We start from the raw sequence: 26006 nt of genomic DNA, 5'->3' as shown, positions 1-26006 counted from the left end.
CTGGAAATCATTGGGATTGAATTGGATTGATGTGGAGGGTGGAGACCAAACTGCGAGGTCATTGGTCTGGAAAATCATATGTGTAAAGCATTCATTGCGAATGTGACCTGCCTTACACCGGACAGATTAATAGGAAAATCCAGGAGAGGTGTAAGCAACAAACATATATGCTTGTAATCTCAAGGACTTTACTGTTATTATAAGATGATCTCTGAGTTGTGCGTTTATGCTACACTGGCTACCATTGCATTTTGACTATGGTGCACTTGATACGCAGGCATTTCAAAAGGTAAATTACACATTATTATGGCAGGTCAAGTGACCTTTATTGAATGGTGCCCTACACTTCAAAGTACGTACATGCCACAGTTTTCCAAAAATGGTTCAAATGGCTCTGAGCACTATGGGACTTCGTTTGAGGTCATCAGTCCCTTAGAACTTAGAACTACTTAAACCTAACTAACCAGAGGACATCACACACATCCATGCCCGAGGCAGGATTCGAACCTGCGACCGTAGCAGTCGCACGGTTCCGGACTGCAGCGCCTAGAACCGCATGGCCACCGCGGCCGGCCACAGTTTTCCAAATCATGAAGTTCGTGTAAACAACGATCGGAACGTTCTATCAGGCGTTCAGTTCCTCGACGATAGACGTACCCGTATATGGTGGGAGCACAGAGTGCACCCCGGAACATTATCGAAAATGATCGTTTCGGTGGTCCGGGTGTTACGATATGGGGAGGAATAATGTTGCTTGTGCGCACCCACCTCCAAATATTAGAAAGCGGTAGACATACCAGTCAACCTACTGCTGCCTTATGTGAATCTTTTGAGACGTGCATTCGCACCTGACTTAATTTGTAGGGAGGACAATGCGCGAACGCATCGAACAGCGTGGGTGGACCAGCTCTCGGAATGGGAAATTATTCGGCGAATTGACTGGCCAGCCCGTTCCCCGACTTCAATCCTATCGATGACTTGTGGGCTGCGTTGGAGAGATGTCTTGCAGCATACACACCCTCCACCAGTTGCCAACCGCGCTGGTGGAGGAATGGGCCGCCCAACCGTATGACCAGCATGAGAGCACGTTGCAGAGCATGCGTTCAGGTCCGTGGTGATCACAGAGCCTATTAGGACCAGCTCCCGCCGTTTATAAGGTACTGGGTGACTACCGTATAATTATTGTCTTGGAAGAAAAAGTGTCATTTCTGTTCGTGTCATTACGTATGTCAACATGGCTTTAGAAAACATCGTTCCTGTGAAACACAACTAGCTCCTTATTCACATGAAGTGGTGAGTGCTATTGACAAGGGATTTCAGATCGATTCCGTATTTCTGGATTTCCCGAAGGCTTTTGACACAGTACCCTACAAGCGGCTCGTAGTGAAATTGCGTGCTTATGGAATATCGTCTCAGTTATATGACTGGATTTGTGATTTCCTGTCAGAGAGGTCACAGTTCGTAGCAGCTGACGGAAAGTCATCGAGTAAAACAGAAGTGATTTCATGCCTTCCCCAAGGTAGTGTTATAGGCCTTTGCTGTTCCTTATCTATATAAACGATTTGGGAGACAATCTGAGCAGCCGTCTTGGGTGTTTTGCAGATGACGCTGTCATTTATCGACTAATAAAGTCATCAGAAGATCAAAACAAACTTTAAAACAGATTTAGAAAACATACCTGAATGGTGCGAAAAGTGGCAGTTGAACCTGAGTAACGGAAAGTGCCGGGTCATCCACATGAGTACTAAAAGGAACTCGTTAAACTTCGGTTACACGATAAATAAGTCTAATCTAAAAGCCTTAAATTCAACTAAATACCTAGGTATTACAATTACGAACAACTTAAATTGGAAGGAACACATAGAAAATGTTGTTGGGAAGGCTAACCAAAGACTGCGTTTTATTGGCAGGACACTTAGAAAATGTAACAGACCTGCTAAGGAGACTGCCTACACTACGCTTGTCCGTCCTCTTTTAGAATATACACTCCTGGAAATGGAAAAAAGAACACATTGACACCGGTGTGTCAGACCCACCATACTTGCTCCGGACACTGCGAGAGGGCTGTACAAGCAATGATCACACGCACGGCACAGCGGACACACCAGGAACCGCGGTGTTGGCCGTCGAATGGCGCTAGCTGCGCAGCATTTGTGCACCGCCGCCGTCAGTGTCAGCCAGTTTGCCGTGGCATACGGAGCTCCATCGCAGTCTTTAACACTGGTAGCATGCCGCGACAGCGTGGACGTGAACCGTATGTGCAGTTGACGGACTTTGAGCGAGGGCGTATAGTGGGCATGCGGGAGGCCGGGTGGACGTACCGCCGAATTGCTCAACACGTGGGGCGTGAGGTCTCCACAGTACATCGATGTTGTCGCCAGTGGTCGGCGGAAGGTGCACGTGCCCGTCGACCTGGGACCGGACCGCAGCGACGCACGGATGCACGCCAAGACCGTAGGATCCTACGCAGTGCCGTAGGGGACCGCACCACCACTTCCCAGCAAATTAGGGACACTGTTGCTCCTGGGGTATCGGCGAGGACCATTCGCAACCGTCTCCATGAAGCTGGGCTACGGTCCCGCACACCGTTAGGCCGTCTTCCGCTCACGCCCCAACATCGTGCAGCCCGCCTCCAGTGGTGTCGCGACAGGCGTGAATGGAGGGACGAATGGAGACGTGTCGTCTTCAGCGATGAGAGTCGCTTCTGCCTTGGTGCCAATGATGGTCGTATGCGTGTTTGGCGCCGTGCAGGTGAGCGCCACAATCAGGACTGCATACGACCGAGGCACACAGGGCCAACACCCGGCATCATGGTGTGGGGAGCGATCTCCTACACTGGCCGTACACCACTGGTGATCGTCGAGGGGACACTGAATAGTGCACGGTACATCCAAACCGTCATCGAACCCATCGTTCTACCATTCCTAGACCGGCAAGGGAACTTGCTGTTCCAACAGGACAATGCACGTCCGCATGTATCCCGTGCCACCCAACGTGCTCTAGAAGGTGTAAGTCAACTACCCTGGCCAGCAAGATCTCCGGATCTGTCCCCCATTGAGCATGTTTGGGACTGGATGAAGCGTCGTCTCACGCGGTCTGCACGTCCAGCACGAACGCTGGTCCAACTGAGGCGCCAGGTGGAAATGGCATGGCAAGCCGTTCCACAGGACTACATCCAGCATCTCTACGATCGTCTCCATGGGAGAATAGCAGCCTGCATTGCTGCGAAAGGTGGATATACACTGTACTAGTGCCGACATTGTGCATGCTCTGTTGCCTGTGTCTATGTGCCTGTGGTTCTGTCAGTGTGATCATGTGATGTATCTGACCCCAGGAATGTGTCAATAAAGTTTCCCCTTCCTGGGACAATGAATTCACGATGTTCTTATTTCAATTTCCAGGAGTGTAGTTGCGCGGTGTGGGATCCTTACCAGGTAGGACTGACGGAGTACATCGAAAAAGTTCAAAGAAAGGCAGCACGTTTTGTATCATAGCGAAATATGGGAGAGAGTGTCACAGAAATGATACAGGATTTGGGCTGGAAATCATTAAAAGAAAGGCGTTTTTCGTTGGGACGGAATCTTCTTCCGAAATTCCAATGACCAACTTTCTCCTCCGAATGTGAAAATATTTTGTCGGCACCGACCTACATAGGGAGAAACGATGACTATGGTAAAATAAGGGAAATGAAAGCTCGTACGGAAAGATATAGATGTTCGTTCCTTCCGCGCGCTATACGAGAATGGAATAATAGAGAATTGTGAAGGTGGTTCGATATGAACCCTCTTCCAGGCACGTAAATGTGATTTGCAGAGTATCCATGTAGATGTAGATGTATTTCTTTCATTTACCTTCTAGCTGGCCTGTGTGGCCGAGCGGTTCTAGGCGCTACAGTCTGGAACCGCGTGACCGCTACGGTCGCAGGTTCGAATCCTGCCTCGGGCATGGATGTGTGTGATGTCCTTAGGTTAGTTAGGTTTAAGTACTTCTAAGTTCTAGGGGACTGATGACCTCAGAAGTTAAGTCCCATAGTGCTCAGAGCCATTTGAACCATTTTGAATTACCTTCTATACTATATTGTAGCAGTTCTTTCCGTATGGTCCCAGTTTCATCGAGCTATGTTACCTTGCAGTGACTCATCGTGCGAAAGTTACTTTCATCTTGAAGCTTTGCACCACCAGTGTTTTATGAATAGTAATAATAACGGCAGTGATTGAAGCGAAAATGATATTTGAAATCAGATTTGCTTCTCTCAGCATTTGTGAGTGGAACAGGAGAGGTGATAAGTAGTATGATCCTCCCTCATGAGTGTAGAGATGATGCTTAACTCGTCGCCGGTGTTATGTTTGCAGGTAGCGATGGAGGCAGCGCGGTCGGCAACGGGACGTCTGCTGCTGCGCGAGCTCAACCCCTACATCTTGTGCACGCTTTGCGGCGGCTACTTCATTGACGCCACCACCATCGTCGAGTGCCTGCACTCCTGTGAGTACCAACCTTACTTTCTACAAACTACACTAAGTGCACAGGCTGTCCGTATGTGTGGTACCATCCTGCTAAGAAAACACAGTAGTAGTGTGACATGGGAGCCGACGCCAAACTGCTAAGAGATGAGCAATCTGTTCTCGAGCGTTGCACAGACTACTTTCATAACATCAGCAACAAAGAGTTTACGCATCCACCAATTACTAGTCCTGATCCTACCTTAGGACTCGATGCATTTTAAATACCTAGGGTTTCTCGGCACCTCAGACTGCGACACAGCTCTTGATACTCGGATGAGGGTGAATGCAGCTTGGCTCAAGTGGAGACAGATCACTGGAGTCCTCTGCGATAAAAAGATGCCTCAGTACCTAAAGGCAAAAAGTATATAAGGCCATGGTACGCCCAGCAGCAATGTATGGGACTGAGTGTGGCTCTATGACGAAACAACAGGAGCAAAAGTTACACACCATGGAGATGAAGATGCTTCGATGGTCCATGGGGCTGACACGATGTGACCACGGAAAAAATACAGACGTCCAGCAAAGGTTTGGTTTCGCCGCGATCACCGACGAAGTGAGGGAAGCCCATCTCCGCTGGTACGGCCACGTCATGAGAAAACAAGACAACTCAGTGGCAAAAACAGTGCTCCACATCAACCCAGGAGGAACAAGACCACGAGGAAGACCGGCAAAGAAATGGACTGACAACGTCAGGAGAGACATGCACGTTGTTCACTTAAGACCAGAAGATGTCAACGACAGGGAGAAATGGAGGAGACGTAGCAAAACAGCAGACCCCGCAAGTCGGGATTAATGCTTCGATGTCTTTTTCCAAAGCTGTTTCACAGAGGAAGACTGCACTGTAGTTCCTTCTCTAGATTGTCGCACAGATGACAAAATGGTAGATATCGAAATAGACGACAGAGGGATAGAGAAACAATTAAAATCGCTCAAAAGAGGAAAGGCCGCTGGACCTGATGGGATACCAGTTGGATTTTACGCAGAGTACGCGAAGGAACTTGCCCCCCTTCTTGCAGCGGTGTACCGTAGGTCTCTAGAAGAGCGTAGCGTTCCAAAGGATTGGAAAAGGGCACAGGTCATCCACGTTTTCAAGAAGCGACGTCGAACAGATGTGCAGAACTATAGACCTATATCTCTAACGTCGATCAGTTGTAGAATTTTGGAACACGTATTATGTTCGAGTATAATGACTTTTCTGGAGACTAGAAATCTACTCTGTAGGAATCAGCATGGGTTTCGAAAAAGACGGTCGTGTGAAGCCCAGCTCGCGCTATTCGTCCACGAGACTCAGAGGGCCATAGACACCGGTTCACAGGTAGATGCCGTGTTTATTGACTTCCGCAAGGCGTGCGATACAGTTCCCCACAGTCGTTTAATGAACAAAGTAAGAGCATATGGACTATCAGACCAATTGTGTGATTGGATTGAGGAGTTCCTAGATAACAGAACGCAGCATGTCATTCTCAATGGAGAGAAGTCTTCCGAAGTAAGAGTTACTTCAGGTGTCCCCAAGGGGAGTGTCATAGGACCGTTGCTATTCACAATATACATAAATGACCTGGTGGATGACATCGGAAGTTCACTGAGGCTTTTTGCAGATGATGCTGTAATGTATCGAGAGGTTGCAACAATGGAAAATTGTACTGAAATGCAGCAGGATCTGCAGCGAATTGACGCATGGTGCAGGGAATGGCAATTGAATCTCAATGTAGACAAGTGTAATGTGCTGCGTATACATAGAAAGAAAGATCCTTTATCATTTAGCTACAAAATAGCAGGTCAGCAACTGGAAGCAGTTAATTCCATAAATTATCTGGGAGTACGCACTAGGAGCGATTTAAAATGGAATGATCATATAAAGCTAATCGTCGGTAAAGCAGATGCCAGACTGAGATTCATTGGAAGAATCCTAAGGAAATGCAATCCGAAAACAAAGGAAGTAGGTTACAGTACGCTTGTTCGCCCACTGCTTGAATACTGCTCAGCAGTGTGGGATCCGTACCAGATAGGGTTGATAGAAGAGATAGAGAAGATCCAACGGAGAGCAGCGCGCTTCGTTACAGGATCATTTAGTAATCGCGAATGCGTTACGGAGATGATAGATAAACTCGAGTGGAAAACTCTGCAGGAGAGACGCTCAGTAGCTCGGTACGGGCTTTTGTTAAAGTTTCGAGAACATACCTTCTCCGAAGAGTCAAGCAGTATATTGCTCCCTCCTACTTATATCTCGCGAAGAGACCATGAGGATAAAATCAGAGAGATTAGAGCCCACACAGAAGCATACCGACAATCCTTCTTTCCACGAACAATACGAGACTGGAATAGAAGGGAGAACCGATAGAGGTACTCAGGGTACCCTCCGCCACACACCGTAAGGTGGCTTGCGGAGTATGGATGTAGATGTAGATGTAGATGTAGAAAGAGAGAGAGAGAGAGTGTGACATGGGAGAGCCTGCGTTATCAACATGGAGGCCATTTTGGAAGGCACCATCTTGGACACAACTCGTAATGTTCAAATGGAAAGGGGTTATGTAACGTATCAGACAGTCATGCCAAACGAATAGAAATTTTAGACTGAAGCGCCAAAGAAACTGGTACTCAAACACAGAGGTACACTATGTGATCATACGTATCCGGACACTCCCAAAAACACGCGTTTTTCATGTTAGGTGCATTGTGCTGCCACCTACTGCCAGGTACTCCATATCAGCGACCTCAGTAGTCATTAGACATCGTGAGAGCAGAATGGGGCGCTCCGCGGAAATCACACGCTTCGAACGTGGTCAGTGTCACTTGTGTCATACTTCTGTACCCAAGATTTCCACACTCGTAAACATCCCGTCCACTGTTTCCGATGTGATAGTGAAGAAGAAACGTGAAGGGACACGTTAGCACAAAAGCGTACAGGCCGACCTCGTCTGTTGTCTGACGGAGACCGCCGACAGTAGAAGAGGAATTACAATCTGCATCAGGATCCACTGCAAGTACTATGACAGGATTTCATGGTCGAGCGGCTACTCATAAGCCACACATCACGCTGGTAAATGCCAAACAACGCGTTGCTTGGTGCAAGGAGCGTAAACATTGGACGATTGAACAGTGGATAAACGTTGTATGGGGTGACGAATCACGGTACACAATGTGACGATCCGATAAAGGGGTGTGGGTATGGCGAATGCCCGGTGAACGTCATCTGTCAGCTTGTGTAGTGCCAACAGTAAAATTCGGAGGTGGTCGTGTTGTGGTGTGGTCGTGTTTTTCATGGAGGGGGCTTGCACCCCTTGTTGTTTTGCGTGGTGCTATCACAATACAGGCCTAAATTGATGTTTTAAGCACCTTCTTGCTTCCCACTGTTGAAGAGCAATTGGATGATGGCGATTGCATCTTTCGACTCGATCGAGGAACTGTTCATAATGCACGGCCTGTGGCGGAATGGTTACACGACAATAGCATTCCTGTAATAGAGTGGCCTGTACAGAGTCCAGATCTGAATCCTATAGAACACCTTTGGGATGTTTTGGAACGCCGACTTCGTACCAGGCGTCACCGACCGACATCGATACCTCTCCTCATTGCAGCACTCCGTGAAGAATGGGCTGCCATTCCCCAAGAAACCTTGCAGCACCTGATTGAACATATGCCTGCGAGATTGGAAGATGTCATCAAGGCTAAGGGTGGGCCAACACCATACTGAATTCCAGCATTACCGATGGAGGTCGCCGCGAACTTGTAAGTCATTTTCAGCCAGGTGTCCGGATACTTTTTATTACATAGTGTATGTAAACAGGCAGCATACGGTGCTGCCGTCGGCAACGTCCATATAAAACAACAGAGAACAAGTGTGTGACGCAGTTGTTTGATTGATTACTGCTTCTACAATGGCAGGTTATCATGATTTAAGTAAGTTTGAACGTGGTGTTATAGTAGGCGCACGAGCGATGGGACACAGTATATCCGAGGTAGCGTTGAAGTGGGGATTTCCCCGTACGATCATTTCGTGAGTGTACTGTGAATGTCAGGCATCCGGTAAAACATCAACTCTCCGACATCGCTGCGGCTGGAAAAAGGTCCTGCAAGAACGGGACCAGTGATGACTGAAGAGAGTCGTTCAACGTGACAGAAGCGCAACCCTTCCACAAATTGCTGCAGATTTCAATGCTGGGCCATCAACAAGTGTCAGTGTGCGAACCATGCAACGAAACATAATCGATGTGGGCTTTCGGAGCCGAATGTCCACTCGTGTACCCGTGATGACTGCACGGCACAAAGAATTACGCCTCGCCTAGACCCGTCAACACCGGCATTGGGCTGTTGATGACTGGAGACATGTTGCCTGGTCGGACGAGTCTCGTTTCAAATTGTATCGAGAGGATAGACGTGTACGGGTATGGAGACAACCTCATGAATCCGTGGCCCTGCATTTCAGCAGGGACTGTTCAAGGTGGTTGAGGCTCTGTAATGATGTGGGGCGTGTGCAGTTGGAGGGATATGGGACTCGTGATACATCTAGATACGATTCTGATAGGTGACACGTACGTAAGCATCCTGTCTGATCACCCGCATCAATTCATGTCCATTGTACACTCCGACAGACTTGGGCAATTACATCAGGACTGTGCGGCCCCCATACGTCCAGAATTGCTACAGAGTGGTTCCAGCAACACTGAGTTCATACTCTGCCACTAGCCACCAAACTCCCCAGACATGAACATTGTTGAGCGTACGTGGGATGCCTTGCAACGTGCTGTTCAGAAGAGATCTCCACCCCCTCGTACTCTAACGGATCTCTGGACAGCCGTGCAGGATTCATGGCGACGCTTTCCTCCAGCACTATTTCAGACATTAGTCGAGTCCATGCGACGTCGTGTTGCGGCACTTCTGCGTGCTCGCGGAGCCCCTACACGGTATTAGGCAGGTATAGCAGTTTCTTTGGCTCTTTAATGTAATTTGAGAAGAGCTTTATTAATTCTCAAGTAATGACTGAAGTTTTGTCAGTAGAGGTGACGTGAAAGCTGATGGCGTTAACACAATCTGAACGCTTGCGCTTATTGTTTCCGGAATGATCCATCTTTCAGTTACCTCTAGTATATGCAGCTTGTGGTTTAGTGTTCAGTAATCGCATGCATATACACACGCCAGCCGTATCATTCTAGGATAGTGTTTTAGTTTAGTTGTCAATGATCAGCGTGTCTGGCTGCTATGCGGTCGACCCAGGTTCAATTCTTGGTACTGCCGGGGATGATGTTTAAACCTTGGTGGGAGGACTGGCATGGGATCTGTTCAGCCTCGTCATGCCAATTGAGGAGCCACTTGGATGAGGAGCAGCGGCTCCAAAGCCAAGAAAGCCGTCTGTCCCCAATGGGCCATCAGAGTCAGAACCCAGAGATTTGCTTTGTTTTTGTTATATTATTGTTTATAGAGGTGCACTTATTGATGTAAAATTTTTACGTCTATTGAAGAAGTTTGTAATTCATTCTGTTTCATATTTTCGTCAAGGTATTTAAATTCACTTCTCTTTCTATTTTACCTATTTGTGTTTCTATATGTTTTGGTGTTTTTGATGTTTGTCACGATTTTACCATCTTCAGCTGAAATTTTGAGACCGATTATATACTCTGTTTTCTCTGAAAGATTTGTTTCAGTAACTCCTTTGTACGAATTGCTTAAATTTTTACTGGGTCGTATGCAAGTGCTAGGTAGATGAACTTAATTACATTTCATATATCCCCTAGAATTATTTGTTGAATTTTTCTATTTTTGAGTTAAAATTCGAGAGCCTAAACACAGTAAAGTAAGCCATCCCAATATTTTACACTAGTGTTGTGTTTTTAGTAACAGATAAAAGTAATCAACATGTAACGCCTGTCGCAACTGATTTGTACTAGTAAACCTGGGAATCTTTAAAGAACCGAACTCCGATGTATAGCACAGATTCACACATATGATTTCTTTACAAGTCAGTTAGTATGTTACATATTTGCCGTTAAGCGTTTAAGCTAGAAGAGGCTTGAAAAAGGTTTGAACTAATGCTTAACACAGGATGAGTATAATATGGGCAATTTGCCCGCGATTTTAACCGCAAGCTAGTTTTTCACGCATCAAAATGTTTATGACGCCATATCTCCTGAATTGTTTGTCGTACAGTGATATAATTGTGCAGGTACATTCAATGGTATATGTGGATACTGTCTGCAAACTATGTTGCAAATAGTCGGTAGTAAAGAAGTAATAAATTAGAACATCGTATCTGATACTTAAGTAGATTATGACAGCATTTAAAATTTTTAAATTCGGTCAATTATTAACCGAAAACCAAATTTTTGTTGCCCCTGGAAGCCATTAGATGAGCAACCTGTAACTAGTGTCGAATTCCGGGGTGTTGGTAATATAGGGACGTGCAAATCATCTTTTTACGGGAAACTAGTTATCTTGTGGTAGTGATTCTTTTACACCTGTTTGGTGAGGGTTGCAGTGCTGGAAGCACAGCCACGACGGCACGGAGCAGAGTGGCTCCTGTGTAGATCGCAGAATCACGTGGCGGCTGCAGCGCTGCTATTTACCGCATAATTCGACGACCCTGCATACGGGTTATGCACTCTGCTCGCCTCTGGCGACGGGTTTGCATCTTCTGCATTATTCATCTCCACGCAAACGCTGAAATAGGATCGCAGTCTCTCCTCGGCGAATATATTAAACATTCCTTCATACATGGCTCAAACGCGAGAACCGCGTAAGACGAGCCGAATGAAAGAACCTTGGAATAAGGATTTCCGGTTATTCAGATTTATTACACTCTAATAAATATGATCGTTCTTGTATTTACTTACCTACTGTAATTGCGGTAAGGGATACAAAGTATTTCTGGGCCTCACAGAGAGACTCGGAGGAAGTAGGACACCCATTCATCCTTTTTATTCGGAATTTCCTCAGTCATGTGCCTGAACCGCGTATAATTTTCGGAAAACAAACAGCAACACACATATTTAATTGTATTAAAGGCAACTGCATCTATACCTCACTGGTTTCACTGTCCTGTCTCCCTTTTCCTGTTCCATCGGCGAGTGGTGTGTGGGAAGAATGGCTGTTGATTAGCCTGCGTATGAAGTCATTCTCGTATTTCTTTTTCCTGTTCCATCGGCGAATGGTGTGTGGGAAGAATGGCTGTTGGTTAGCCCGCGTATGAAGTCATTCTCGTATTCTCTTATCTTTCCAGTAGTGGTCGTATTGCCAGACGCGTATGGAGGGGGAGGGGGAGGGGGGAGGGGAATATGTTGCGCGACTCTGTGTAACACGTTCCAGAACGCAGCACTAAACCTGTGCTGCAGTGCGCCTATTGTAGCGTCTGCCACTAGAGTTGGATGAACGTTTCAGTAACACTCTCGTACTTACTAAATGATACCATGACGAAATGAGCCGTTCCGTCTCTTGTATTAATCCTACCCTGTAGTGGTTCCAGATTGAAGAAGAACATACTAGGATGTCCTTACGATTCTCCCACAGAATCTAATCCTGGCATCTGGATTGATACAATATTTATATGGTCATTTGTGGAGACCGGACATTTCCGCTATAGGAATCAACAAGGGGTTCCGAAAACAACGATCGTGCGCAATCCAGCTCGCATTGTTCGTCCACGAGACCCAGAAAACTGTAGATCTCGGTGCCCAGATTAATGCTGTGTCTCTTGACTTCCGGACGCGTTCGATGCAGTTACGCACAGCCGCCAAATGCACAAAATATGAGCGTACGGAATATCAGACGAGCTGTGTGACCGGATTACACAGTTTCTAGCAAACAGAATACAGCTTGTCATTCTCAACAGAGAGAAATGTTCACACGTAAAAGTAACTTCGGGCGTACCCAAAGGCAGCGTTATTGGACCATTAAGTTTCACATTACATATAAATGACCAAGCGGATGTATCAACTAAGGTGACAGACGTCATGGGATACCTCCTAATCCTTCTTTTGCCCGGCGTAGTGCCGCAACTCAACAAGTCGTTAGAAGTCCTCTGCAGAAATGCTGAACCATGCTGCCTCTATAGCCGCCTATAATTTCGAAATTGTTGTCGGTGCAGGAGTTTGCGCACGAACTGACCTCTCGGTTATGTCCCATAAATGTTCGATGGGTTCATGTCGGGCGGTCTGTGTGGCCGAATCATTTGATCGAATTGAAACTTCCTGACTGATTAAAACTGTGTGCCAGACCGAGACTCGAACCCAGGACGTTTACTTTTCTCGAATTATCCAGAATATTCTTCAAACCAGTCGCGAGCAACCAATGAGATGGCACTTGGTCATCCAAAAAATTCCGTCGTTGCTTGGCTGCAAATGGTCTCCAAGGAGCCGAACGTAAACATTTCCAGTCAGTGATTGGTTTCGTTCGAACAGAGGATCGAGTCCATTACATGTAAACACAGCTCACAGCATTATGGAGCCACCTCCAACTTGTACAGTAACTTGTTGACAACTTTGATTGATGTCTTCTAGGGGTCTGCGCGACACCCGAACCCTACCATCAGCTATTACCAACTGAAATCAGGCTCCATGTGACCAGGCCACAGTTTGCCAGTCGTCTAGGGTCGAACCGATATGGTCACGGGCCTACATATGATCTAGTTGGCAACGTCGTAAGTTCCATGAAGATTATCGGGGATTTTGCTGTTGAATACTACTCTAGAAAACTGTAGCGAAAATCCGGAAGACCTGCAGAGGATCGGCGTATGGTGCAGTTGACCCTTAGCATTAACAAATGTAAGTATTACGCATAAATAAACAGAAACTCATTTTTGCATTATTACGCGATTGCAAAACAGTCACTGGAAGCAGTCACAGTCATAAAATATGGAGGAGTGTGCGTTCGTGGCGATTTAAATTGGAACGACCACATAAAACTAATCGCAGGTAAAGCAGATGACAGACTGAGATTCGTTGGAAGAATCCTCAGGCAATATAGTCCACTCACAAAGGAAGTAGCTTACAGAAGATTCGTTCGACCAAGACAAGAAACCAACTCGTCAGTCTGGGCTCCGCACGAGATAGGATTGATAGAGAAAATAGAGAAGATCCAAAGAAGAGCAGCGCGTTTCGTAACAGGTTCATTTGGTAAGCGTCATAGAGCTGCTTAGCCAACTCCTGTGGCAGACGCTGCAAGAGAGATGTTCTGCATTACTGTGTGCTGTACTGTTGACGTTCCGAGGGAGTACGCTTCTAGAACAGATCAACATACTGCCTCTTCCTACGTATATCTCGCGAAGAGACCTTGAAAGTAAAATTAGAGAGATTCGGGCGTAGACGGGGGCTTACCAGCAATAGTTCTTCCCGCGAACCACTCACGACTGGAAAAGTGGAAGTGGCAGTGGTGCACAAAGTACCCTCCGCCACACAGCGTAAGGTGGTTCGTCGCTTTATGCGGCCACTCCTAGGCATTTGACCTCTGTTACTGCTTCCAGTGCTTTGTAGACAACTTCGTAACAACAATAATGGATCTACTGCGTATTTATGCACCAATCGTCATGATACGGCGTTTTTCCTACATTTCGCTACATCTCCATGTACAACAGCCTCGTGGAACATCCGACGTCATTACATCATTTACAAAGGGTGTCCCAGGAGGAATGTTCAATATTCAGGGATATGACAGGAATGGTTATTCGAGGCAAAAAAAGTCTAGGAAACATTGTCTCTAAAATGCTTACTTAAGAACTGTGAGCACTTCTTCAACTTCGATGCTGTGTAACTGAAAAATAAAATAAAAGTGTCCATTAAACGTGGGCTCTGAAGTGCGTATCTTAAGACCTATGAGCTCTTGTTCATCTTCGCTTTTGTGAAACATCTCTTCCACTGATCACGTGCTCATTACTCCTAAGGTAACCATTTTACAGGCCTCGATTATTAGACAGTTTTTTCATGTTTTGATCTATACTACCTCCTCTCAAAAGATGAAAGGTAAAGTACTTGGAGTAGAAAAGATCTGTTTCGTTGTATCGAAGGTGGAGAAGTGCTCATACATAGTTCTTAAGGTGCGCATTTTAGAATCCATGTTTACTGTATGATTTTCCTTCGAATGATTGTGCCATGCCCCTTTATACTGATCATTCCTCCTGGGACACCCCTACATACATTGTAAACAGTGTCGGCCCTGTAACAGTCCATTGTGGTACTCTGGAATTTATTATTACATCTGTCGACTTCCACCCGTTAAGAGCGACGTGTTGAGTCCTGTCTGCTAGGAAATCACAAATTTATTCCGATAGTCTTTAATCCCGTATTTTATTAAGTTAGCCTCAGTGCGTAACTGAGTCGAATGCCTTCCTAAAGTCAAGCAAAAATTGTTCGGACGCGGGTAAGAGGGGGGGGGGGTAGTGGGGAGGGAAGTAGTACGCTGAGGGGGGTGGGGGTGTTGGTCACGACGCTCTGGTCTCATGGACGATCAGAGAGAGCTTAGTTTCGCACAAACAGGATCTCTCTTTCCGGATTCTTTTATGATTCATATTAAGAATATTTTCTTTCTAAAAAATATTATATACAAGTAAATTTCCAACAAGTTTTCAAACAATCTGCCCTGAGCTTCGAAACATGCCGCATATTATCTCCGTTTAACTCTGTAGAGCATATCTTTTCTGATCATGAGACGCGCCCTTGATTCGGCAAAAGAGGGAAACGCTAGTGGCAACTGGAATAATCTGCAGCACGCTTCACGAAGAAAGAATATAGCAGTCTTCAGATCACGCAAAAGCATAGCCCACGCAACAGGTCTTGTGCAATGTGTTTGACAGTAAACCCGCGTGTCAAAACCGGAATGTGCCGGGGCTCCAGATCGCTGGAACCAGAGGTTTGTGTCTACAAGAAGCAGAGCTGTGTACAGCAGTTACGAAGCTATGAAACGCAGTAACTGATAGTAAGCTTCGTGCTGGTAGAAATACGGGTCATAGACGACGATTACCGTCCATTCCAGCCCAAACGTTCACGGATAATTATTTAATTGTATTAGAGAAAGCACAATACGAAAACAAATCACAACAGTTTCGTTGCCGGCTGTAAGTGACTGCGGTAAACGGGCCTTGAATTAGCAGAGCGGTATGGCAGCCGTGAAGGCATGACTAGCCTCAATGACTAGTTGTTTTTACGGCAACTCTGTTGTGAGTAACTAGCTGCCAGTCATTTTATCAGGACATTATCCCGGGACAGAATAGCAGCCCTAATACATCACAGAGAGGAGACAGATGAAATACTTGACCAGAACGTAGCGATAGATGGATGTGGTTTTGCTGACTCCTGAATCGAAGTTAATACGAAGAATAAGGCATGGATTTCAACATAATTCTACGAGGTAGGTTTTTTGATATAAAGAATATTTAAACAGAAGGAGAAGCTACGCGGAAAAGTACTAAAATGTGAGTAGATCAAATGGCTCCAAGCATTATTGGACTTAACATCTGAGGTCATCAGTCTCCTAGATTTAGAACTACTTAAACGTAACTGACCTAAGGACATCACACACATCCATGCCCTAGGCAGGATTCGAACTTGCGACCGTAGGAGCAGCGCGGTTCCGGACTAAAGCGTCTAGAACCGCTCGGCCACAGCGGCCGGCAAAGTGTGAGTAGAATATTGTAAAGAAACTTGTTGGTGCAATTAATATATTATTTTACAAACTCGCTTTTAAAAATATAACAATCGCGTATTAGGAACTCTTTGGAAATGGGATGGCTCCTTTTTAGGAATCAACATACAGTGTCGGAAAAGATGCAGTGTCCTCAAGGACAAGGTCGTTTTGCTAACAAGCGGGGTGACGGACTACCTGTCAGGTAGTTCATCTTCGTAGGAGTATATGATAAATTCAGACCAAATGAAACACACATGTCACAGTAAAGAGTGCCCGAGCAGTCACATCAATACAGGAAGTATCCCCTCTGGCGGCAACGCTCGCATGTAAATCATAATGGTGCCGAATGGCATCCTGCGATAGATTGTCCGAAGCATCGCGCTTGTGTTGCACTTCTGCAATCGTTCTTGCAGGCCGTAGAGAACGAGTAAGTTCCTCTTTCATCATGTCCCATACATGTTCAGTTGGTGAGAGATCCGGTGATCTTGCTGGCCAGGACACCTATTGTACATCACGAAAGCTCGTTGCTACGCGGCAGAAATCACTTAAAAGGGCACGTGGTGACACTGTAAGAAGGTAAGTGCCCACCGGATCCGAAATGGCATAAAACATAATTTTAAAACTTTCTTTTCCGAGTGGAGACGAATTAACATGTAAATTAGTGAGATGGCTTCCTTACTACCGTTCCTTGCTGTTTCTCAATTTTAAGAACGTGTAAGGTACATTAGTCCATTTCAGCCTGTGAATTTTTTTTGTACGTTATTCCCGGGGCTGGGAAGCGTATTGCCTTGAGGGTATTCGGAAACTAACGTGCAGGGTGGGAGGTGTGCAGCGGGAGACTGCACTTAGGCAGTTAATCGGCGGCGTCTGATGGAGAGGAATGAAATTTGTGCCCCTCTGTGCTCGCGCCATTGATCCCGAGCGCCCCGCCTGCACATCGATTGCCGCTTCGCTCTCCACATTCCGGATTCCGGAAAGCAGCGGCGGAAAGGCATGTGCTTCTGTTCTTCACTGTCGCCGCAAATGTCGAGGTCGTTATGACCATTTGAGTCGATTGCGCCAGCAGCTTCAGTATGCGTCGCTCGCTGTCCGTGTAACGTGTCGAGTATGAGGAGCCGCGTTGTCACCGGGGTAATTTACGACCTGCAAGTGCTCGCGAACAGTAAAGTTACCATAGCTAGTTACTGTCCGTCTTACGGCTATCGGCAGACTCCATCTCGTTGCCCGTATTCTGCTCACATTAATAACATGCAGTTCCGTTTTTCTATACGAAAACACTGCAATTCCGTTTTTCTATACGAAAACACAGCAATCACCTATTCAGACAATCGTGTAGCATTTAGCCCACGCATATTGTATATAGACGATTTACTGCGTGAATGAAATACAAAATTTTGGGTAGGTATTAGAATAGACAAGAATGCTACTCGGAATTGTGTTTTATATTCAATCGATGTAATATTTTAAGAGAGAAAGAGACGGTTTCGCAAAAACGAATTTACTTTCTAAAAATTCTGTATGTGACGGTCCATTGTTGTAATCTAGAAAGTGGACTGTAATAAATAAATAGAAGTTAATGTCAATATTAATACATATCGCCGGCCGTTGGTGCCCGAGCGGTTCTAGGCGCTTCAATCTGGAACCGCGCGACCGCTACGGTCGCAGATTCGAATCCTGCCTCGGGCATGCATGTGTGTGATGTCTTAGGTTAGTTAGGCTTAAGTAGTTCTAAGTTCTAGGGGACTGATGACCTCAGATGTTAAGTCCCATAGTGCTCAGAGCCATTTGAACCATTTTTTGAATACATATCAATATAACGAATATCGCACTAGACTTACTTTGGGCCGCTCCATCTAATGGGTACGTAAAATTCCGCTTTAAAAGTCATTTTGTTTGTAACGCGAAACAACCTGAAACTTTCCGTTGAAACTGTGCGTCGCTTGAAACATGTGACGAGCAGTATTTGTTTGGGCAGACGCCATCTACACATTACAAAAACAAAATTCCAAGCATCTGCGAGACACGGTGTACAGGATGGGAGAAACAGTCTGAAAAGCTTGTAATGGTGTGGCAGGGTACGTTATGCTGAGAAATTATTTTTAAGAAAAAATCCTATACGTTGCGCCGTTTACGAGTTAATTAGCGTTGAACTTAGCCATTCAGACCGTTGCGCGCGACAATTCAAGCGGCCCGCCAGATACGAATGTCAGCTGTTGTCATAGCGTGAATGATAGCGAACGAGACCGCTTAGCTTTTTGCCCGGATTCGATCCATATTACGGTCCCATGTCCAAGTTTTGTATCGCTCTGTTGTTCGGTTTTCGGAAACCAAACGAAGGACACGTTTGGCGACACCGCCTCTGGCGGGCCGTTTGAATTTGCGCGCGCAACTGTCTGGTTGGCTAACTCCAATAATAATTAACTCGGAAACGGCGCCCAACTTATCGAAGGTTTTTCTTAAAAATAGTTTCTCCGCACAGTCTACCTTGCAATACCCTTACAAGCTTTACAGACTGTTCCTGACCACCCTAAATAACTTAATGGACAAGACATGAACTGGTGTTTTTACTGTTTATAATCTGTATCAGTTAGTTATGGTGTAGTATTTATTAATAGTAGAAATAATTATGGTAATGGGAAGTAGTATTGTGGTGGGTGAAGTAATACAAATTGTATTATTAGTCGTCGTTGTACATGAAAAAAAAAAATGCTGTTGTTTGTAATACTTTGTGTAAGAATGAATACAGTCTGTGTTTAAAATATAGGTAACAGATTACAAGGTAATAAATAAATAAATAAATCTTAGTTTGTGGGAGTGATAAGTATACTCTCGTGGAAAGAAAGTACTTATTTGCTTTTCGTAACTGTCCAGACAGGAGGCTCGAATTATATGGTCAAAGATATTTGCTAAAAATTTTAGGACCTCGCTCCAACTTTTATCCAAAACATTATTAAATAACGGTAAGTAAACTGTTGAAGATTTTGCAGACGTCTTTTATAAGAGTGCATATTTAATTTCATATTTCATTTAACATTTCCATTTTGCATTATAGAAGCCCAGTGGTCGTAAATTCGTGCACTTCCTGCATCTGCTTCAACACATATACAACGCAAATTACTTTGCGGTGAGAGACAGATGGTACTTCAAGTGCCATCATCGAACGGCCTTTGATTTTTGCATCCGTGAATGATGCCTTGGAAGAATTACTATCTGCAGGCTTGCGTTAAGAGGTCGTATTTCTCTCACTTTTCTCTTCGAGGTTATTTCGCCTGATGTATTTCGGAGGAAATAATATTTTGCCCGACTCGTTTTGGAACTTGAACTGTAGGGGTTTTAATGGTAAAGTTCTACATGATACAATTCGCCTCTCTTGCAACATCTGCTACGGGAGCGTGATGAAGAGTACCGTAAAGTTGTCACACTTACTAAACTAACCCCTGACGAAACGCACTGCTTCTTTGCATCTATTTCTCTCTCTCTCTCTCACTCTCTCTCTATCTCTAATAGATGTCCCAGGGTGTCTCAAGGATCAATCTCTGATATGTGTCCCAGGGTGTCTCAAGGATCAATCGAATGAGGGCTTTTGTTGCTATTGCCTTTCTTGATAAGTTATATTTCCTAAGGATTCATCCAATGACTTTGCCTGGCATCTGCCTTCCCTGCCGCTAGTTTTATTTGATCATTCCTCTATAGTTGGATCCGAACGCACAGTCCCAGATATTTTAAGCCATGATCGTTTTCAGTGGTTGCTGTCCAACCGTGTAGCCGAACAACAATGTTTCTTTACGAGTATTTATGCGCTCTATTTTAAATACATTGCTGTTTCGGGTCCGTTGCCATCCTTATAACTAGATTCAGTTCTGCGCATGTGCTGCTGCGCGTCCCTATACATAATACTATCATCCGGGATCAACCTCATGGAGCCTCCAGGTCTTCGTGTATAAATACTCTGATGAGCCAAAAGTCTTGCCCACCTGTTTAATAGCTGGTTGGTCCACCTTTGGAACGTGGTACGGTAGCGATCTGACAAGTTTCCGGATGTGTGTGTAAGTCTACGCACACGTCACACAGTTTCCACAAAATACTGACCGGTGGTTTGCTGGCGCGGAACTGCCGTCTGATAGCCCGCGGATGTGTTCAATCGAGTGCAGATCAGGCGAATTTAGTGGCCGATACATCAACGTGAGTTCACTACCATGCTGCTCAAACCACTGTACCGCGATTCTGCCTTTGTGACACGGACGTTTATGCTGATGGAAGATGCCATCACAGTCAAGAAAGACGTCGAGTATAAAGTGGCGCAGATGGTGCTCAATAATGTTCGTATAGTTCCAGAGGTGCCTTCGATTACTACTGAAGGCCCCATAATAGCCTAGCTGAATGGGGCCCATTGCATAATACTGCCCCCACACGCCTGCGTCCGAAGTACGTAACGTGCTTCGAACAGCCGTTCACCTGTATGACGGCGTATTTAGACACGACCATCGAACTGGTGTAACGAGAAATCCGATTCATCCGACCAGCGACACGTTTTCATTGAGCCACGGTCCACTTTCGGCTACCCCATGCCCTCTGCCATCGTAATTGATGATGTCGTTAAGTGAACATGGTAACACACAGGAGTCGTTTGCTGTGGAACACCATGTTCAACGTTGTGCACTAAAACAGTTCTGCATTGCACTCTGTTGTCAGCTCGTTGTTTATCCTGTTTTACAGAGCGGTCTAGCCTCCGATCTCCACGTTCTGTTATGAAGCAAGGATGTCTAACACCTTGTCTGCACATGGGTTCACTGTCCTTCAAACACTTCCCATAGATGTTCACGGCAATAGCACCCGAATATCCCACCAGCTTCGGTGTTTCCGAGATGCTCGTTCCCATGCGCCGAGCCATAAAAATTATGTCTTTGTAAAAGTCGCTTATGTCTGTTTCCCCGTTTGCTGCCTGTATGGTCGCTACAATGGTTCCTTACTTCCGATATACCTTCCTTACCACGTTACGTGCCTGCAACGCTAGGAGGTGGCATTCAGGCTTGCGGTATGCAGTGATCATAACGGTTCGGCTCATCAGTGTATATTGTGAATAGTAACGATCGTATTACGTTTTCCTGGGTACCCCAGGGTTCGCGCGGCTCCCCCCGTCGGAAGTTCGAGTCCTCCCACGGGCATGGGGGCACGTGTAGTCCTCAGCGTAAGTTAGTTAAACTTAGATTAATTAAAGTGTAAGCCTACGGACCGATGATCTCAGCAGTTTGGTCCCCTAGCAACTTACCACTAAAATTACATTTTCTTGGGGTAGACACGAACCTATTGTCACGTCTGATAATTTCTGTCCCTTAAGAACGACGTAGTTTCCGGGTCTGATGTTAACCCTTGCTATGGAGTGTTGTTATCATTAAACTTTCGCTTCCTGAGCAAGTGTAGACGGAAAACTATTTGCGTATGGGTACCAAACTTTATAGAAATAATGTTCAGACTCTGCACTGGAGGATTTGCGTTTTTAGTAGTGTTAGTGTCATGATTCGCCGTTAGGCGCCGGTACTGGTACGGCGATACACCAAGGACCAAGGACATGCAGCGAGAACATGTTACTCTAATCTACACCGCCAACATGTGATCCGTGCTCTACAGGAGAGACTTGATTTGGACTCATCTATTTTGATCCACGATGGAGCTCACCCTCACACTGCCCGTGAGGTCAGTCGGTTACTTCTCAACACATTTGGAGAAAACCGAATCATTGGCCGATCGTTCCAAACTGCGTGGCCAGCAAGTTCAACAGTTTGGAAACCGTGTGGTTTCTGGCTGTGGGATTACCTGAAGGACAGGGTTTTATCAGTGGACCACTATCGCACGTTGGAGGTTGAAGATGAGCATAGCGAGGTAGGTAACCAACATCCTACCTGAGATGTGTCGGGCAACAGAAGTAAAATCTCTAGTGCCATTCCAGGTTGTCGTTGATGCAGGTTGTCGTCAAATTGAGCAACGTTTGTAACCTAGAAAGTAAACATGGTACGCAATTAACAAATGTTGCCCTTTCACGTGGAAATTAAGATGTGTTATTTCTCTTCCGCGTGTCTTAAAAATATATCTACAGAGGTTCATTGTCCCACAATCATTAGTTTTTTCAAGAGAGCCTTCTCAATTTGCGAAAGTTTAATTGTAACGACTCTGTCCTACAAATGACGAAGACACAATGCGCCTGTCCATGTCACGGTATCAAGCAGCATATTGATTAAGAGTTATGATCGGCCTCTTTGTGTTTTGAGGATTGGTATTACACTTTTTCTGTAGCTGCCAGTGATTGCAACAAAATAGACCGAGCGAGATGGCACAGCCGGCCGGTGTGGCCGAGCGGTTCTAGGCGCTTCAGTCTGAACCCCGTGACCGCTACGGTCGCAGGTTCGAATCCTGCCTCGGGCATGGATGTGTGTGATGTCCTTAGGTTAGTTAGGTTTACGTAGCTCTAAGTCCTAGGGGACTGATGACCTCAGATGTTAAGTCCCATAGTGCTTAGAGCCACTTGAACCATTTTTTGAGATGGCACAGTGACAAGACACTGGAATTGCTTTCGCGATGACGGAATTTGAAATAGCCTTACGGACACCCAAAATTTTCGTCACAATGAAACAATAGAAGCTAGAGCTATTACGGAAAGTTGTAAGTATATTTTTCCCACGCGCTGTGTGACAGTATAAAAACAGCTTGAAAATGGTTCCTTAAACCCTCTGCAGGCACTTACATGTGGATTGCAGAATAGTTATGTAGACGTAAGTTTTCCGTGATTTCCCTAAATCGCTTAATGAAATTTTGGTAGGATTCCTTTGAAATGGATAAGGCCTTCCGCGTGATTCCGTTATCCGAGCTTGTGTCCATGGCTAGCTGAGTACTGCCAAAGACCAATGTGCGTTCATTTATAAAGGGAGTTTTCGTGCTCTTGTTCTGAAATGGAAATGAGCGTTTGGCGTCATTGGCCGGGAGGCCCCTTGCGGGGCAGGTCCGGCCGCCTTGGTGCAGGTCTTATTACATTCGACGCCACATTGGGCGACCTGCGTGCCGGATGGGGATGAAATGATGATGAAGACAGCACAACACCCAGTCCCTGAGCGGAGAAAATCCCCGACCCAGCCGGGAATCGAATCCGGGCCCGTAGGACGTCAATCCGTCACGCTGACCACTCAGCTATCGGGACGGACTCTTGTTCTAAAGAATTATGGTTACTGGAAGAAACTTTTCCGGCTACTGTTGGTGGGTCATCGTCATTGAAAGTATGAGATACACTGTAGCAGAACATCACGGAAACTTCGGCTGGAATACACATTTCAACAACGTGCGAGTCCAAGCCAAAGAATATATCATTTGCAGAAGAAAAACCATATAAGTGGTTGATATACCTAAGAACGAAAGTACGAGGGGCGTTCAGTAAGTAGTGCAACACTTCAGTTTTTTCGGCCAGTTTAGGCTGAGAAATGCGGAATTTGTTATGAGACATCGTGGAATATTCTCGCTTCAGCCCCTGTAGTTCCATGAAGCGGCTTCAAAAGCCTTCAAAATGGCTTCCCTCACGGTGCAACGATCAACTCGAAAGTGTATTGTGTTACCCTCAGGAAATTGAAGAAACGACTTCACCGTGTTCGTCTCCACAAGAATACAAACGAACCGCTCCTTCTCCATGACAACACAAGGCCTCACACAAGCCAGCGCGCTCTAGAAGAACTTCGTTGGACTGGCCCAATGAAGGATGCACTCTGGGAGAAGCAGTGCGTGGATGGCGGGGAGGTTACTGAGCAGTGGAGCGGTACAATGCAGACATACTGGCCCTCCCAGTAAGGTGGCGTAAGGCCGTCACATTGCACGGAGATTGTATTCAATAATAAGGTTTTGTAGTCAAAAGAGTAGAGAATAATATGATGTACGGGAATCCTGAATAAAACCAAACTCCTTTTAAAAAGAAGTTTTTCCTTACTTAATTGAACTCCCCTCGTAATTTCGATAGAGATGAGGGCTCTAGACTTCCAATTTCCTGAATTTCCACCATGAACGAAGAAAATACCCAGCCGCGGTGCGTGACGAATTCAGACAGTGCCGTGGAAACCACCTATGCGCACGATAATAGTATTCTGATCAACATTCACCGTCTCTGTTTCTGTCTGTCATCGCTAGCTTTCCAAAGATGATGGCCGAGCACTTATTGCCCGAAAAAAAAAAAATTCCTAACAGCCCCACCTCTTCGGAACAAGCGTGGGAAAACTCCCTTTTACACGTGAACGTGCCACTTGTCTTTGACTGTGTTCAGCTAACCGCCAAAACCAGAAGATGGTGAAGAAGAAATTCCGAAGAAGGAATTTGAAGAAGAGCATGGCGCGGCTTAACAGTCTAGAATATTTTGTCTTCAGTGACAATGGTGACGAAAGCTTTCAGACTTACATAGTTTCTAATCCGTTACAAAGCTACAGTAGGCGTCCATGTTTAACGAATTAACACAGATTGTCAGATACATCATTTTCAGTGAATGACAAGTACATATGCTACGGCCTTGTCATTTTGTGTTTCGGGCCTTGCAAGCTGCTATTTGAATGTTAGTTGAAGTCTACAGGGTGTTACAAAAAGTTACGGCCAAACTTTCAGGAAACATTCCTCACACTCAAAGAAAGAAAATATGTTATGTGGACATGTGTCCGGAAACGCTTACTTTCCATGTTAGAGCTCATTTTATTACTTCTCTTCAATTCACATTAATCATGGAATGGAAACACACAGCAACAGAACGTACCAGCGTGACTTCAAACACTTTGTTACAGGAAATGTTCAAAATGTCCTCCGTTAGCGAGGATACATGCATCCACCCTCCTTCGCATGGGATCCCTGATGCGCTGATGCAGCCCTGGAGAATGGCGTATTGTATCACAGCTGTCCACAATACGAGGACGAAGAGTCTCTACATTTGGTACCGGGGTTGCGTAGACAAGAGCTTTCAGTCAAGAAGGTTGAGGTCAGGAGAGCGTGGAAGCCATGGAATTGGTCCGCCTCTACCAATCCATCGGTCACCGAACCTGTTGTTGAGAAGCGCACGAACACTTCGACTGAAATGTGCAGGAGCTCCATCGTGCATGAACCACATGTTGTGTCGTACTTGTAAAGGCACATGCTCTAGCAGCACAGGTAGAGTATCTTGTATGAAATCATGGCGGAGAATCGAGGAAGTACAGTACATACAGACGAAACTAAAATGAGCTCTAACATGGAAATTAAGCGTTTCCGGACACATGTCCACATAACATCTTTTCTTTATTTGTGTGTGAGGAATGTTTCCTGAAAGTTTGGCCGTACCTTTTTGTAACACCCTGTATAGTAGAGAGAGACAAAAAGTGATACGGGGAAAATGTTGGTGTTATTCTACAGCAGACGAGTAATGTTGGCACGTATGGTAGATGAATTCCCTGCGCAGAAATACGGAGTTAGTGTGAACTTGGCAGGATATTGATTTGAAGCTCGCTGTGTGGAATTAGGAACTGTTCGCCGTAGAAGCCGCAGCGCTGTGTTTACGGCTCTCGTGGCCGTTGCTAGCGAAAATTGTAAATTTTTAATTGGTTCGTTAAGGTCAGTACTGTAGTAGTTGGCGAGTCTCCGCGTAACTCAGAAACTTGCTTCTAGTTGTCTGCATCGTTGTTGCAGGAAGGGTGTCTGCTTTTCTCACCCCGAATGCCTTCCGTTCTGAAATAACCTGGGCCCTGGAGGGGGAGACATGTCTTATTATGTGCGCTTGTGTTAGCACAAGTAAGCCTGTGTGAGAATTTTATGATGTCTGTTATGTTCTTATTTTCCCTTTGTACGTGATAGTACGTTTTCTGAATTATGCGGTATACTGGTATGATAGTTAATATATTTTTCCCATAGTTA

General features: G+C 45.6%; 1 protein-coding gene across 1 annotated transcript in view; it reads left to right on the top strand.

The window, feature by feature from the left end:
• Positions 1 to 4358: 4358 nt before the first annotated feature.
• LOC126249216 (polycomb group protein Psc-like) overlaps positions 4359 to 26006 on the top strand; it is a 90792-nt gene continuing 69144 nt past the window's right edge. Inside the window, exon 1 of the mRNA XM_049950871.1 lies at positions 4359 to 4482. Within this exon, the coding sequence (XP_049806828.1) occupies positions 4359 to 4482 (124 nt within the window). The remainder of the gene's footprint in view (positions 4483 to 26006) is intronic.

This window comes from Schistocerca nitens, chromosome 3, assembly GCF_023898315.1.
Source record: "Schistocerca nitens isolate TAMUIC-IGC-003100 chromosome 3, iqSchNite1.1, whole genome shotgun sequence".
In the NCBI taxonomy this organism is placed as follows: domain Eukaryota; kingdom Metazoa; phylum Arthropoda; class Insecta; order Orthoptera; family Acrididae; genus Schistocerca; species Schistocerca nitens.
Note: the sequence above shows the minus strand (reverse complement) of the source record. Positions and strands in the feature narration are given on the sequence as shown.